The sequence below is a fragment of the Hermetia illucens genome, chromosome 3 (genome assembly GCF_905115235.1).
Source record: "Hermetia illucens chromosome 3, iHerIll2.2.curated.20191125, whole genome shotgun sequence".
NCBI lineage: Eukaryota > Metazoa > Arthropoda > Insecta > Diptera > Stratiomyidae > Hermetia > Hermetia illucens.
In genome coordinates, this window is record NC_051851.1 from 37,701,872 (window position 1) to 37,719,333 (window position 17,462).

Genomic DNA, 17,462 nt, shown 5'->3' on the forward strand with positions numbered 1-17,462 from the left:
CTCACCTGGCTTTCAGCATTATTTATTCCGGTTTCAATGAGCAGTTTCAAAGTTTTTGCATCGGTCGGCAGGTTCGGCTTGAAGAAATCACACAAGAACGTCGAAAACTCGTCGTTGAGTTCATTCATTAAAAATCTCTCAATCATATTTCGGGTTTTGACTAAGAAATTTTCATTGCTTTTGAATTCTTCCTCGCAAACCGAACAGCAGTTCAACAAGTTCGTATAGAAGCAGTCATTCAAGTTTACTCGCGACTCCAATAGTAAAAGCATGAGGTCCAGATTAATGCTTTTGCTAACCAAATATTCTCCCGATTTTATCAAATGATAGACGAATCGACGAACGCTATTGGGGCACAAAGTTTCACTAACGAGTGTGTAGAACATAGAAATCATGACGTGTCCTTCGTTGACATCACACAAGAACTTTTTAGTTGAGAATTTCACGTCGACTAGCCAATCAGCGAATGAATTGTGAAAAATTTTCATTTTCTCTCCGCTCTGATAGAAGGTAAGAATGTTTCGCATCAAGTCTAGACGTTTTTCGAATTCTTCAATGTCAATGGTGTAGTTATGAGTCCTTAAGCAGTTGAACACGAATAACTTGTCAACGAGACCAGTCGAAGCCAGAAGTATATTGAGAATTGGACGAATTTTCGAATATTGTTTCTTATTGAACGATTTCTGACAAATATACAGATACAGTCCATTCAAGGTACAGGGGATAAGCTTTATCTCCCTAAAGGAGAAGAAATTATCCTTGATCCCGTCCAACACTTTCTCTAGATAAAGAATGCATCCGTTCGATTTTATGTATAACTGATGTAGACTTTCAATAATCTCCTTAGTCAAATTGATTGTTCCTTTGAAGTCTGAATTCAATCTATTTATGATATACTCCTGGACGTCCTTTACGACGTGACTCTTTCTCAAGTCATCCAGAGTAATCTTCTTGAATCCTGAGAACATTTTAGTGATGTGTTTATTCTGCTTTTTAGTTGTAGCTACCAAGAAAAGCCATTTCGGAAACAGATGTATGTGATTTGATAGCAACTCAGCGATGTTTCGACTTTTTTGAGCTGAACAACGTCCTTTCAGTGTGGAAATAAGATTACCTTCGTTAATATAATTTTCATCAATCGAATCGATCAACAAAAGCAACGCGTTGCGAGGTGGAGTGAGTTCCAATAATGGGAACAATAATGCCTTTTTGAAGCATTCATCTGGATTTTTCTCGATATTATCCACGTTTAGGCATTCAAATATTTCAGGATTACTGAGAATCATCTCGTAGAATCCGTCAGCTATTACAGTTCGACAGCTTTTAGATTTTGGTAAAGGTGGAGGAATTATATTCGGTCCTAAAGCTTTTGGAGATTTTGGTGAAAATTGTAAGAGATCTTGCGAAGGAGCTGAAGGTATTATTGGCGCTAGGTCTTTCGTATCAGCACTTAGCGGCTCTTGAATCGTTCCTTCCACTTCTGGAATGCATGAATCGTCATTGATTTCGGCTTCAATAGCATTTTTCAGCTCATCACCCATAACATCAGCAATATCTTCACCGCCCCCTTGTTGAATTGCATTATTGCTTTTAGGAACTCTATTACTGATGGCAACAGGGATTTTTGATTTTTTACTAGGACTTGATTTAGGCTTACTAGAACTGTCACTGTTCTCAACATTCGAGGAACAATCTTGGCCGTCTTCTTGTGGCTTTTGTTTTTCAGTACATTCACCATCATTGGCGTTTTTGTTTTTCTCCGTAGAAGATTTTGATGAAGCGGGTGGGTGCGTCGAATAAGCGTTCTTCATTACAGCATCTGAATCCGAACATTGCTTCTCTGGGGATGGAGCTGATTTCTGCCGAATGATTGATTTCTTGCTGCTGGCAGCTGCACCTTGTTCGGCATCAGGTTTATCGTCCAGTGTCAGTTCGGCTATCAACAATTCTTCAATATTTTCGTGCACATTAGTTTGACTTTCAGTTTCTGGATTCTCTCCCATTCCGTTTTCTTTGCCGTCCATAATGCTGTCTAGCTTCTCTTTTGTAATTAGGCTCGAATGGCTTAGTATCTGTAATACAATACTTCGAATAAACAAACTTAAACTATGACAATCCGGATTCTGTGAGTTCACAAAATAGCAACTAAGCAGTTTTCGATTGAGAAGGCCCCGTGTTCCAGAATTGCCGTTCATGATGCTTTGGCATATCGATGTTTTCCCGGATCCATTTGAACCGAGAATCAAACAGCCATGATAGGATGAGCTTGCGTTAGTTTGTGATCCACCCGCTCTACTCACAAAGGCAGAGCTAGAGGCTGCTGCTTCATCTGTTATTTTCGAAGAACCAGCTATTCCGGGGATTGGTTTCTTTCCAGTAGTTCGTTGTTCTAGGCATAGAGCAATCTTTTTGAGTGCCCACTCTCGGTTTATATAAACGTTTGCAGTACGAAATTGGTGGCTTAATGGAGACCCGACAAACCCATTGACTTCTTTGTCTGGGGATTGTTTCTTATCCATGTACTCCTCTAGGTTCTCTGTGGATTCAAGGTTATCTCTTGGTTGTTCAGGATCATCCAGGTAATTTTTGTTTATACCTGATGCTATACCTGAATCTGAGTCTGTGTTGACTGTCTGACTGTTACTAGCACTTGGTTCTGTTGTGAAATTCTGTTGTACTAAATTAGCGAAATGCTCTTCCCGTGCCAAACAAGAAAAACTCGCATTGGGACAGTCTTTTCCCATGTCAACTTTCCTTTGAACTTGAGTTGTATCTTTCAAAAAGTTCAATATTCTACGATCTTCTAGGCTGCTTTCTTGTCCCGCATCGCAAACTGGAATTCCCCCATTAGTGGTGGTTTTTATTGCGGATACCCCCAATCCTGGAGCAGAGCCGTTCGTTGAATTTTTCAATCCTACATTATCCTTATTTATTAGCTTATACTCAACATTGTATACCTTCTCTGATTTATCGGTTGCTTCATTGTGTACTTTGTAACGGCTACGTTCACCGCTTTTGTACCGATCGGATTTGCGTAGGGGAGCAGCGTAGAGTAGTTCTTTGGGTAAATTGGATTTCTTATTTTGATTGCAATTGTTTAGTACTATCGACTCGTTAGTTTTGATTTTGCGAACGGATTCATTGAACATTGCTTGACAAGGCAAGTTCTCGTAAATGTCGTTCCGTATGTTATCATTATCAGGTAACCGTGACATGGTGTGATTTGTGTTTTATATATTGCTTCCTTCCAAATTCGAATATGTATTTATTGCTTCATTACTAGTTGAATATGGCGTTCGAATTTATCTGGAAAGATAGAAAAAAGGGAGCATTTGAGATAAATTGTACACACCGCAATTAATGATAATAATTTATAGTTCAAGAGTCTAATTTGGATTTTTTCTTTCAAGTATGCTAGGACACTTCATTTCTAGACTGGAACAGCATACTGTGTACATCAACATTGCGCTTGGATGTTATTCATCAATTAAAGTAGCCGATAACCGCAAGTTGGGTGTTTCAGAAATGAGAAGTTTTATGGAACTTTTATTAGGGACATTTGGATGATCGCCTGTAGTGGGGGTTAAGGGGTTAGGCCACTGTAGAAACTTAAAAAATTCCATCTTTTGTTTTTTTTGCTGAAAGAATGATTATGATAGGGAGGGGAATTAACACTCCTTTTTTTTTGTTTGGGATCTGATGGATCCTAAGTTCACTTGATGTTCAGCCGGATTTAATGAAGAGCAACTTTCTTCCAGGTTTTTTGGTCTGCGGACCCCTAGTTTGGAGCATAGTCAGACTATTTCCAGGACAGAGGTGAGGTAGTGTCTGATGAGTTGCCTCTGCCCTGGACGAAGCCGTTAGCCTTTCTTTTTATTAACACTCCTTTTTTGCATGTATCGCGAAACCCTAAATTCAACTTAGGATTTTGCCATTCACTGTAACCAAATAATCCCAATTTTTCTATTGAAATTCATGTCAGTAACTGTTGTCGTTTCTGAGAAAAAAGTTTGTGGCAGACAGACAGACAGTCGCAGAAAAGAGGCAGTGGACCACAGATCAAGGGCTCAGTTTTTTCACGAAAGACAATGACCACTCAGTTTCTACAGGCAAGACGAATGCCAAATTGCGACCGAAAAATAGCATTCTCCAAGGATACTTGATTATAACAGAGTACGAGCTTACCATTGCCCGCGCAAAATTAGAGATAAACAAAGTACCCAGGTTGAACGGAATACCAAACGGAGCGCTGAAGGCGAGATAAAAACGATAAAATCAAGACTATTTTGAAGAGAGCGGCTTCCGGAGTCAGTGGGAAACGCATATGCTGGTGCTGCTACTAAAGAGTGATAAACCACACAGTGACCCATCCTTGTACAACCTTTTATATATTTATTAGACGGTTTGGGAAACTAATTAATGCAATAGGTTGCTCTTACTGTTAGAGAAGGCATGTCTAAACAAAGTATGGTTTTCGCACGGACTGGTCAACAGTGGATGACATTAACGTAGTTGTCCATCTAGTAGGGAAGACAATTGTAGGTGTAAGGTAGCAAGTGATATAAAAAAATATTGTGCTATCATCACCCTTCATGTGAGCAATGCCTTCAACTTTACGCGATTGCACTGTTATACGGTCCCTGAACCAGTTGGATATATCCACAGCTAATTATCAGGTACTTCGTGGGTAGAAAGCTTCCCAATGACGCCTATGTAGACTCAGTTTAATATTTGGTAATCGGCAAAGTGCCCCAATGATCGATATAGGAGTGGAATGTAGTGGAGGATACAAAATTATTGGTGTCTTTTACCGTTGAATCATCCCTATATCTTTAATATTTACTGAAACCCCTTGACAGCGTAAACAATGTGGTTTTCAGGGTAAACAAGATTTTTTTTGAATGACACATTCGGTTCTGCATCGATGTATTCATTGTTGATTTTCGACGTGTCGTTAACAATCCCGTCTAGTCTAACTTCTCTTCTTCAAATGAGACCAAATCTTGACCCAGCATAACCGCTTGCGAAGAATGTCATTCTGATCTACTACCAAGTGTGAAGTCGACCTTGTGTAGGGAAAAACTCTGGTTGAGATTTTTAATGAGGATAAAACTGTTGGACTGATATGAATCTCTTAAGTGTGTACAATGCGAATCTGAAAACGGCCGTATTTCTGTGAATGAAAAGCTTGAATTTCTCCAATTCCAGGGAAATCGCCTGGTACACGACAATGCCAGATCTCACACAGCCAACGCCAAGAAGTAACTCAGGAACTCATTTGGACCTTCCTGATTTAAGATTTTATTCTTGATTATGACTTGGTCCACTAAATCACCAATTAGTCATTCAGATTCTGTGCAGCAATCAATTCATCGTCAATATGTCCCTTCCTTATGGTTGGTATGGTATGGTTTTGTGTAGAAAGTTCAGTTTTTTTTTGTGTGTCGCAAGATTGACAGACATATGCTGAAATGATACTCAACTAACTCTACTGGAAACTTACATCAGATGTCTGTCTCAAACTGGCTATCTCAACTTAAAGGACGTTTTCTGGATTAGCTTCAATCGAACATTTGATTTTCTTCCTCTCCTTAATCAATATCAAAGTACTGGAACAAAAACCCCTTCCAAAACGTTTTAATCTTAACCACATAAAACAAAAAATCATAGGATATATTGCAGAAGTTATTGGTCAACCAGTAGAAGGCAGACATTTTCACTTATTTTGATGTACGTAGCTACGGGGTGTGATGTCCCCGAGGTGCCCGAGTAAGTACTTCTGACCCCCTAGCTGGCAGTATACCTTCGTTCTAGGTAGTAGCCTTGAGAAAGCCTCTCGGTGAAGAGCGAACTACGAATGACCGGTACACGTCAGGACACACTGGGAGTCCCCAGAGCCGACGATGTGAGCCTGTGGTAGTTATGGCGTGCATCAGGAGCCAGCCCCTTCGGCACCCTGGTCGATTGATGTGCATTGAACCGGTGTTAGTAGACCACGTTGCCAGACCGCGCGCTGATTGGTCCATAAACAGCTAAGCGTAGGTCAGGCCTCAGGGAACTGGGGTAGGGGCTGTGTCCCCGAGGGTACATCCGTTCCTGACTATTACACGATGCGCTGTTGAGTTTTCCATAGAGAATAAACCAAATAATAATAATCGTTGGCGCAACAATCCATATTGGATCAGGGCCTTGAAGTGTGTTAGAGCACTTCATTCAAGACCGTAACGGTACACTAGGAGGCAATGTGGTCAGCATTGCGCTCGCCCGAGATTATTACCCTGATTTCACAGTATCCGACGTCAAATCACGATACAAATTCCACTGTCACCAGTGAGATTTGAACCGCGACCTTCCGTACGACAGCCTTGTGCTCTAACCACTCAGCTATCCGGAGAATAAACCAATTAATTAAACCATTAAAAAAATCGGCGAAATAGCAGGGAAGGGAAACGCCGTTTCGGGCACCGGTGAGCGAATCCTGGTAGGCGGTGAGTTTAATGCTTGGATGGGGCATGTCTCAGCCGGACTCCAGAAGGAAACTTATTTTGGAAATGGCGGCGAGAATCGAGCTCGTAGTTTTAAACACCAGATCCATGCCAACGTTTCGGCGCCAAAGCTGTGAAGGAAGCATTCCTGACATCACTTTTGCGTCGGAATCTCTGGCATCATCGGTAGACGGGTAGCAAGTCTTGGAAGAGTTCTTACCAGTACAACGTGTTCGAAGTGGTTGACACTAATTGCCGGCGAGCACCAACCAGACACTCCCCCGGCTGCGACAAGCCTTCTATGCACTGGTAGACGGCAGGAATTGCCGACTAACGTAGGGAGTGTCATAAGCTTCGTCGTTTGGCACAACGTTTACACACCAACGAGGGGGAATGCGCCATAAAGGCACAGTATAGATCAGCTTAGTTCGCGGCCGGCCGAACGTGGTCATCGAGGTGAATGAGGATCCGTTTGGACTTGGGTATAAGCTTGTTATCCGGAAAATCGGGGCTCTGCGGAAGCCCTGCATACTAAATACCGACCAGATGGACCGCATCGATTTCAATAGCGCAGAATGCGTCGGGGATTGTCTCTCTTTCGCAATGAGATAGTTCAAAGAAGTGGTTCTTACAATGGAAAACAAGAAGGCGCCAAGTCCTGATGGCATCCCGACGGAAGTTTATCAACTGATGTTCCGCCAACGGCCAGACTTGCTGCTTGGGGTGTTCAACGCTTGCTTGAAGGAGGACATTTTTCCTTGTCGCTGGAAGGAACTCCCGTCTGCATACCGACCGCTGTGTATGCTTGACACGGCCGGGAAAGTGCTCGAAAAGGTCATCAGGAGTGGACTCACTGAAGCGATTTGCACTGCCGAGGACTTATTCCCAAGGCAGTTCGAATTCAGAACAGGGAGATCGACAGTGGATGCTATTATGAAGGTCGTAGATGCGGTTCATGGAGTCGAGACACGCAGGCTCCGATCTCGATGGATAGTGCTAATCATTACGCTTGATGTTCCGTAAGATGGACAGATATGCTGGCACATTAGAAAACTCATTTCATGTGCCAAGCTACCTCTTGCGGATATTGAGAGATTATTTTAAAGACCGCTCTTTGCTCTATGAGACGCTAGAGGGCCAGAGGAGGATGGAGATCAGGTCGGGAGTAGCACAGGAATCCATCCTAGGGCCGGACCTCTAGAACGCTTCCCACGATAGTTTGCACAGACCTGATATTCCCGAAGAGTCGCGCTTGGTTGGTTATGCAGATGAAGTTGCGTCACTTGTTGTCGGATGCACTGTTGAACAGGCACAAAGCAGACTTGGCATATTGATGCGATGGATAAGCGGATGGATGCCTGCTCATGGTTTCAGCCTTGGGCTGGAAAAAACCGAAGTAGTCATATTGACTATTGACATGTTGATTGGTGAGTTGACTATAGAATCAAAACCAGCGGTTAAATATCTTGGTTTAATTCTCCACTCGAAGATGAGCTTCTTCGAGCAAATCAAAGCAGCAGCGGACAGGGCTGCAACTGGAGTCTCGGCCTTGAAGGAACAACGCAGTGGGTTCTGCTCTATGGCGCGGAGGTATGGGCTGATGCCTTTGACAAGGAGGTGCATCGTAAGCGCCTTGCTTAAGTGCAGAAATAGGGAGCTTTGTGAGTGGCCTCTGCTTATCACACTGTCTCAGAACCGGCCGTGATGGTGATCGCGAGAGTGATTCCCGTTGCCCTTCTTGCCAAAGAGTGTAGAGCTATCTACCGCCGTAAAGGCGAAGACTGAAGAGAGGTGGTTGCCCGTGAAGAACGTCGACGCACACTTATCGAGTGGCAACTCTCTTGGCAAAATGAGCAAAGGGCAGATGCACTGCGCGGCTCATCGACAATTTAGACCCGTGGCTGAACTAAACGCTCGATGAGATCGATTCCTTACCCAACTTCTAAACAGACATGGAGGTTTTCAGTCTTACCTGAGCAGGATTAGGATGGCGCGATCTCCAGATTGTGTGTTCTGCAATGGAGTGGCGGACGACGTCGAACACACCTTTTTCTCTTGAGAAAGGGTTCCAGGCTAGTTCTCTGATGATAGGCAGGTGTTAAGTTGGTAGCCCGACAGCGTACTATTGCATGAGTCCAACACTCTGTGCGTAAACGCATTCACTTTCCTTACTCCAAAAAAAGTATGCTTTATTCTTACTCTCCGAAATGCTTGGATGTGATGTCATTTAGGCTTATAAATCTATCTGATTCTATTATCGGACTGGAGATCGGTTTTTTATATTGTAATTTTACCTAATTGAATTCAAACTCATATTTCTTTCGACCTTTGTTCTATGCTTGATATCTGCTATTTATTAAGATTTATGCAAGCACAAAACATCAAAGATTATAATTCATTTATTTGCCTTTTCTAAATTTATTAACTATTATTTTCACTTATAGAAAATGAATCCAATGTACAATGATGGTGCGCTTTTTTGCTGAGTACCAGACGAATGCAGACTGAATGACTTAGATACAAACAAACTGAGCGATTTAAGATTGACGTGTAAAAGATGACGATGACGAAACTATTTTCATCTGGATCAATTTGGAGGTTTTGGCGCCAACCCAAATGTACATATCTCAATTGAAAATTATTATCTTCTTACATCAGCAGGAAACTCAACAATTTTTCAGCGGTTTAATATTAGGAAGAATCTCTGACGCACGCAGATTGCATGTAAATATTTAATGAATGCGTGCAGCGAAGTAGTAACTTTAGAAAGTAAATCTTATTCAAATAGACGTGCTGATGGCCAGAAGAGGAAGAGGTGGACGTTAATTGTTAGTGCTTACACACTCTCCATGTTTGGAGTTGAGAATTGTTCACGGTACTTACAAATTCACGCGGCAAACGGAGTGGTATATATTTCCTGCCTTATGTACTTTGAGTGCTATTTTATGTATAGGAAATAAAAGATTGCTTTTTATATTTAAGGCAAGACGAAATTCGGCATATATCGATTTTTTAGAGGCCAGATACTCTCTCCTTCAGTACGTTTGACTGTAAAATACACTAACGGAACGGGAACCTCAAGTTTCCGAAATATGTATGTAGTATATACGCAGAATGACAAAGTGGCTATACTTTAATATAAAAAAATTGCATTCCTAAGTACGAGCAATCAAGAAGTTAGACTATGCATTATTTATCTATTCCAACAATTTCAGATAGAAATAGCAACAAATTGCGCCAACAATTATTATAATGCAACTAGTAATAGTAGGTGACTCACTATACTGGAAACACAGGAAAGTGCAATTATTAAAGTTGACCATCTGCAACTTTCTTGCAATAGTTATGGACTGTCGGTTAGTTCCGGCAGTTTGGATGGGTTGACTGAATTTGAAATGTGTACAGTGCATTTCTGGTGGAGGCAATTAAAAGTATACATAAGTGTCGAACCCTAGATGATTCATCAGTGCAACAACGTTTTTCTGCAGCCAATGGGTTATTGTTCAAGCACACATCATGCAGAAACAATCGTCCTAACTAATATTATGAGGTGATAGGCATGCCAAGAAAAAAGCTTATTTCACATCATCCTCAATTCGACCTAAAATGTTAATGCTATTCAGGGAGAGTGAAAAATTCAAAAGCTTCAAGTTGGATTTAAACACGATTTACTGCAAAGAAGCCGTAACGATTGATGAAAGAGAAATAAGAACTGCTTCCCTAGAAATACAACAAACTTTCGAAATTTTCCTCAGGGCTTTCCGAGAAGTATACTTCCTTAACTTATTTGCATTATGTGGCTTTGAGGCGAACCGCTCGTTAACCTAATTTAGTGGGTGGACTCAATCGCGTAGGGAAGTGGGCTTCCTTTCATTGCTTTATTCCGAATTCATTCGCCTGGTATTCCAGGTTTAAAGCAACTTTGCCATTATTCAGTGACAGAGCTGGGCAATGTAATATGTTTAATGAAGTAGAATATCACTCCACGTAATCTCGTTCTTTGAAACTTTCAATTTTTTATGTAATCATGAATGTGGGGCCTTTGGCTGGTACTGGAATTCTTTTATGCTGAAGCATATGAGAATGATATTGCTTATTACACTAATATCAGGAAATGTTGTCCGATAACTTCTATGAAAAACGACAGTTCACGGAAAGTAAACGTAAAATTTCAATAGAGAGCCAAAAATAAACAGCAATTTTGTTATCATATTTAATGGGAAAAACGGAATTTGAATGTGACTCACAATTTTGAAAACTGAGTATTATTGTCAACTGTTGCAGTGATAGGCAGAAGGGTTATCTTCCTCCGTGATTAAGCGGAGCTTCGGGACCCTATGTAATAGTTAAAAATTGGTATGACAAAGGAAGGTGATCAAAGGGTACTATAGATCCCAGGGCGAAACCCTGATTGGTACTGGTGGAGCAAAAATCTGAGAAACGCCTGCTGAACCAACACCAACAGCTCTACTACCAAACCCTATCTCCACTTCCGCGTGGTGGCCGCTGGGAACTCTTTCTTGTTGAAGAGCTGCAGACGGAGAGGGATGAAGGCGAGTTTCCCGCGCCTAAAAACCGGACAAATTGTATCAACTGGTCCTCCAGGTTGGGGGTTAGGTAGGGCTGACAACCCTACACGGAAAACCGAAGTTACGAAGCCACGGAAGGTGCCTCGGATTGGACGGATAATACAACGACGAACCTGGCAACGACAAAGGAATAACAATTTGTGCATTTTCTCATGGAACGTGCGCTCCTTGTACAGAGGTGAAGCTGTCCAGCAGCTAGTCGATACCCTGTTCCAATATAGGGCTGATGTAACTGCGTTGCAGGAGATGCATTGGACAGGGACCGGTTTCTTGGAGAAGAGTCACTACACCATATATTGGGCAAAAGTGGTCTTTATTCCGAAAGCGGGTAAAAAGGACCCTTTTCACCCTAAATCTTTCAGACCAATTTGCCTAACATAGTTCGTACTCAAAATGGTGGAGAAGGTCATAGGCAACTATATTAGAACTAACGTTCTAAAGTGCAATCCCCTACATCACTGTCAGCACGCTTACCGGGCAGGACGGTCAACTGAAACTGCTCTGTATCAGCTGACAGAGGTACTACGGGATGCCATAGAAACAAAAAAAAAATTACACTGTGTGTGTTTTTGGATATCGAAGGAGCATTCGACAACACATCGCACACAGAGATGCAAGATGCCTTGAGCCGCAAAGGAGTGCGAAACACCCTGGCATTCTGGATGGGCAAATTCTATTATCATGAACACCATTCAAGGCTGTCCACAGGGTGGGGTGCTATCACCGCTGATATGGAGTATGGTAGTGGATGAACTCCTGGACGTGTTAACAAATACTGGAATACAAGTTCAGGGTTACGCGGACGACATTGTTTTAATCTGTAGGGGCAAATATGAAGATACCTTATGTGATAGAATCCAAACTGGACTAAGGGTTACTAGTGCCTGGTGCAAGATGGCGGGACTGCGGATCAACCTAGCCAAAACCACCATAATATCATTCACTAGGAGGCGTAAGCATGATCACCTGAGAGCCATAACATTACATGATATGGAGGTGAAACGAGAAACATAGGTCAAATATTTGGAAATTACACTAGACCAGAAATTACTCTGAAAGACACATGTCCGAAAGCCACGAGGGCTCTGATGACTTGCAGATCCATAGCAGGAAAAAAGTGGGGTTGTAGCCCGAAGATACTGCTTTGGATATATACTGCAATAGTAAGGCCAATGATTACCTATGGAGCGGTAATCTGGGCAGAAAGAACCGAACTCAGCACACAAGCCAGGGAATTACATAAGCTCCAATGAGGACATGCCCAACCACATCCCTGGAAGTCCTTCTGGGATTAACTCCTCTCCATCTGCACATACAGATGCAGGCAAGGAGGGCAATATTCATGATGGCCGGTAGTATGAATGAGGCGGGGAGCTGCCTAAATCGAAGGAAGATTGATATTCTTTCTAGGCGGTATCCCGAATTACAGATACCAAAGGAATAAAATGACAACAAGGTTTCACTTCGATAAGAAGTTTGAAACACGTTGAAGTAACAAGGCAAACTGGGAGAGCCTGGCTGCGACATGCGGCTTAAACCAGCAACTGACTACTTGGTACACTGACGGATCCCTCATAGCAGAGGGAGTGGGTGCCGGTGTCATTGGTCCAAGGAAAATGTACTTTGAACCAATGGGCAGGTACACTAGCATATTCCAGGCAAAAATATACGCGATAGGCAAATGTGCCTCCTTTAATCTGCAAAGGAACTACAGCGGGCAGAAGATAGCTATTCTCACCGATAGCCAAGCAGCGATCAAGGCACTTAGGTCCAACCAGGTGAACTCTAAACTGGTATGGGAATGCCTTGAGAGAGTGAATACACTCGGCTCGTCCAACAAGGTCTGGATACTTTGGGTTCCAAGCCACGCTGGGTTGGAAGTCAACGAGGCAGCGGACGAAATAGCCAAGAAGGGAGCAGGGACGCCTTTACACGGGCCAAAACCCTTCTGTGGAATCAGAAATGGTTTCATGGCTGTGAATCTAAGAAATGAAGAGAAACGGTTGAGGGAACTACACTGGGCGGGCCTACCAGAAATGGAGCAGTCCAGGGAGCTTATTGGGGGATACGAACCCATACGCACACGGGGGGGGGGGGGGGGGTAATATAGGCTCGGTTCACTATCCCGGAAGGCATGGTGCTCAGAGCTCGAATAACAAGACCACACAGAATCCCCTCTAACAATCAGGTGAGAGTTAACCCTGAAGTCATTCACAACATAGCCTCCGTAACACCTATAGGGGTGAAATCGATGACAAATGATCTTCACAATCACCTGAAGAACGCTATCATTGATAGGGCAACAAACATACTACGCCAGAGTCGCAAAAAAAGTCGGAATGGCTGGCTCGACGATGAATGTAAGTTGGCAACGGAACGAAACAATGGCGCTTACCGAGTAATGTTACAATCTCACTGCATTTATCACGAACTCCGTCGAGCGGAGAAGTGACTTCACAGCCGGAAAAACGAAGGCTGAGAGAACCAATAGGTCTGTGAACTCGAAAAGTACAGTGAGCAACAGCACCAGGCGCGGAAGTTTCACCAAGTCATCAGGATGAAACCTTAAACACATCGATGCTCATCCTGTCGAGACAAAGAGGGAAATCTGATTTCCGAGAGAATGGACATATTGATTAACTGCTCAACAACCAAAATATCGGGGAGTTGGAGCTCCCCCTAACTGAAGACGACGAACAAATACTGCCACCACCAAGCACGGAGGAAACAGTCCGCGCAATTCATCGACTAAAAAATCATAAGTCGCCAGGAGCCGATGGAATTACAGCCGAATTGGTTAAATATGAAGGCGACCACTTACACCAAGCGATTCATCAACTTATGTTCAAGGTATGGGACAGTGAATCAATGCCTGACGATTGGAAACGAGGCATTATCTGTCCCATACATAAAAAGGAAGATATCACACAATGCAGCAATTATAGAGGCATCGCGTTGCTGAGTACCATCTATAAGATATTCTCCTCTATCTCGCTAGGCCGGATAGCCCCATACGCCCAGAACATCATTGCTTCACACCAAAAACACTTCACTCCAGGCAAGCTGTTGGAATATGGACATCAGTTGGATCATTTTTTCATTGACTTTAAGGCCACCTATGATAGCATAGCGAAGGTTAAACTGTATAGGGCCATGAGAGAATTCGATATCCTGACGAAATTGATAAGATTGACTAGGCTGACCCTGACCAATGGCTGGAGGATCACGCTCGAAACCATTCGACATCAACAATGGTCTAAGATAATCATGCATCCGCTTTAACCTGACCCTGGGAGAAAGGATCTGTGATGCTAAAATACGAGAACCACGATCCTTTTTAAGTCCACCCAACTATTGGCCTAAGCTGACGGAATCGACATTATAGGAAGAATGGCCCGAGACGTGCAAACTGCCTTCATTCAGATCGAGCAGGCGGCATTCAGCGCGAGATCTCGGGTTGCACATTAATGAAGGCAAGACGAAGTCCATGGTGGCAATGTCGGCGCCAAAAACCAAAAAACGAACAACATCGAATCACACTGGTCAAAAGAAAACAATAAAGATAGGAGACTACAACTTTGACACCGTTGAAAATTTATCTTATCTAGGGTGGAAAATTACAACTGATAACAACTATGACGATGAAATCCACGCACGGTTGTTGGCAGCCAACAGAGCCTATTTCAGCTTACAAAAACTCTTCCAGTCGAAACGTCTCACCATAGGGTCAAAGCTCTTATTGTACAAGGCAATGATCTGGCCAGTCCTCATGTATTCCTCGGAGAGTTGGGTTCTTAGTAAGAAAAATTACGAACTCTTGGCCGCGTTCGAGAGAAATATCCTCTGAAGAATTTTTGGCCCCCTACATGAGGATGGAGCAATGGCGTAGACCAGCACACCAGACAGCTTTTAGGGATATCGAATTGGTGGACCTCTGCGCGAAACCGGGATAGGCCTTGATCGGATATCGGTTGTTGCGCCGTTGATGATGATGATGGATAATAGTAAGGAAAATTGAAACGTTCTGCATTAAATTTCTCTATAGAGTTATTCGCCTTGGCTATCTCTGCAAATTAGACCTAAGTTTGTGTGCTGCTGAGGTTCTAAGTCAATTGTTCTTGGATTTTGACGTGGAAGTCGATATCACTCATGGTGATTTTTTATATTCCCCCCTTTAGGCGATATAATAAGTCAAACATAATTTTATATTAGAAATTTCGCTCTTTGTTATTGTATGTCTGCCTAAAGTCAAATAAACCTGGTGGACCCCGATTTGGAATCAGCAATTTTGCAGCACTATTGCCATGCATGTCCATATTAGGGAGATCAGTCTGTATAGAAGATAAGTGAATTGCTATTCACCCCTTTCTCATAGTTTTGCTGATTTTTCGTGCACTTCCGGGATATTGTTGCATTTTTGGTCTCGTATTGATGCTTCAACCAAATCAATTGAATATTGAGTTACTTTGTGTTATATTCTCGATCATGAGGAGTATATGGTTTCGTAATAGTATCTGAATTTGTGTTCAATAGCTCCTGCAAATATAATACCCATGTCGTCTGGTTGTCGACGGTTTCGTTCAGAGTAGAGATAACTTATGAGACGATGCGACACCTCTGACCTGGGAGCGGCTTGGCCGAAGCAGTTCGTAGATATTAAAAGCTTCTTTATATAACACAACGTGAGTGTAAATTATATCAAACACCGGCCATAGTTAAGTTTGACGGGACCAAATGGAGAACTGGGTGTCTGACTGACACACCAGATTTATTCGGAAACGGCTGAGCCAATTGTCACGAAATTTGTTGAGAATATGTCATCTATGAATCCCTTTACATATAGCAAGTGGCGCCCCTTTATGTTGAGTTTGAGGAGGGTTATATGAAAGGGAGGGGGAGGTGGGTTGTTTTCCAGAATATAGTCGAGTGGAGTATTAAATGAAAGGGCCCGATTAGTACATTTCGAAACTGATGATATTTTTGACACTGAGTGAAACATAGGCGTGTGAGGGCTCAAAATGTGTGCCTTAAAAGTGTAACAGGTGTCATTCTCAGAACCTACCACTACTAATCACAATGGTGCATCCATATGAAATCTGGGCTTAAATTATATAATTATAGCAATTTGGTATCGTTATAGGCAATAATATAATATACAATTTTGGAAAGTTTGAAAGAAATTCAACCATTAGTAACAAAGTTATAGAAGGTCAAAATTGTGAATTTCACGTGAATTTATCGCACTCTAAGACGAGTATGACGTCATCATTATATAAAGTGACTCATATGAACCACTGAGTTGGAATTTGGGGACATATCAAGGAATATTTAGAACTTTTAGGTAAGTACGAATGGAAAAACGTGCATAGGAAATTTCCCATACAAGATGAACACAAAAACTTTATACTCGAAGCATCCCGCTTCGGGTATTCCGACTTGTTTCATTTTATCACGCAGTGTTTGATAAGTTGCCTTTATCCGCCATAAGTTGTTTTGATACTTTTTCGGATATTTTTGACGCTAAGCCTAAGAAAAGGCAAAAGCACTTAGGACCCTTGAATTCACTATACTTCTATGTACTATACTCTAGAATTTTTTTGCCAATTCTCTCCATTTGTTCCTTAAATTCTCTCTTCAATGAAAACCGCATCGCAGAATCACATTATTGACTAGTTTTCATTGAAATTTCCGAAAAAATGAGTTCCATGATTTTCGGGAAAATTCCAACAAACGATTAAACAATGGAAAAAATTTGTTTTTTTTTTGAGATTTCTAAAAATGAATTCTTGCTGAAATCACTAAAATAATAATTCCAGGTCTTCCGCATGTTCGATTGGAAATGTGTTTGTAGAACTTCGAAATTACGTTTCAGCTGTGGCTTACTTATTTTGGTCACTTTTATTCGGAAATTTTTTGCTGACGTCATTCTTTTGAGATTGAAAATATCAGCCATAAATATTGTTTCGCATGAACGAGTCACTTTTCTAATTAGACACGGTCTATCCATATTTCACTAAATCATTGAAATGTTACTACACATGTTCGAATGTGACCGTATGTTCCTAAGTTTGTTAATCATTTAGATAACTGCCTTCTGTTCTATTGGTAAAGTGAGAGGAAATGCTTACTTTCATTCTTTTGAAATGAGTGAAATTTCCTGGAAAAGATTTAGACACCTCTATGGAACCTGCTGTGTTTTTATCTTATCTTTCCCTTAATACTGTGTTACACATTACTTATGAATAATGATAAGTATCGTTTTCTTTTTAATTTACTGTAACTGGATGATCTCATAAAATATTGAAGAAGTGGCTTATTTGATTCATCGTCAGTAGCATGGCATTCGCTTTCAAAACAGTCCCCATTTCATCATAAATTGTTTAGATGA

At 41.9% G+C, this 17,462-nt stretch overlaps 1 protein-coding gene across 2 annotated transcripts in view; it reads right to left on the reverse strand.

Moving 5' to 3' along the window:
* The window catches only part of LOC119651072, a 70,247-nt gene that overhangs the window by 11,488 nt on the left and 41,297 nt on the right, over positions 1-17,462 (reverse strand). For both annotated transcript variants that reach the window (XM_038054413.1, XM_038054411.1), the window contains exon 2: positions 6-3,306. In XM_038054413.1, the coding sequence (XP_037910341.1) occupies positions 6-3,215 (3,210 nt within the window). In that variant the 5' untranslated portion in view covers positions 3,216-3,306. The remainder of the gene's footprint in view (positions 1-5; positions 3,307-17,462) is intronic.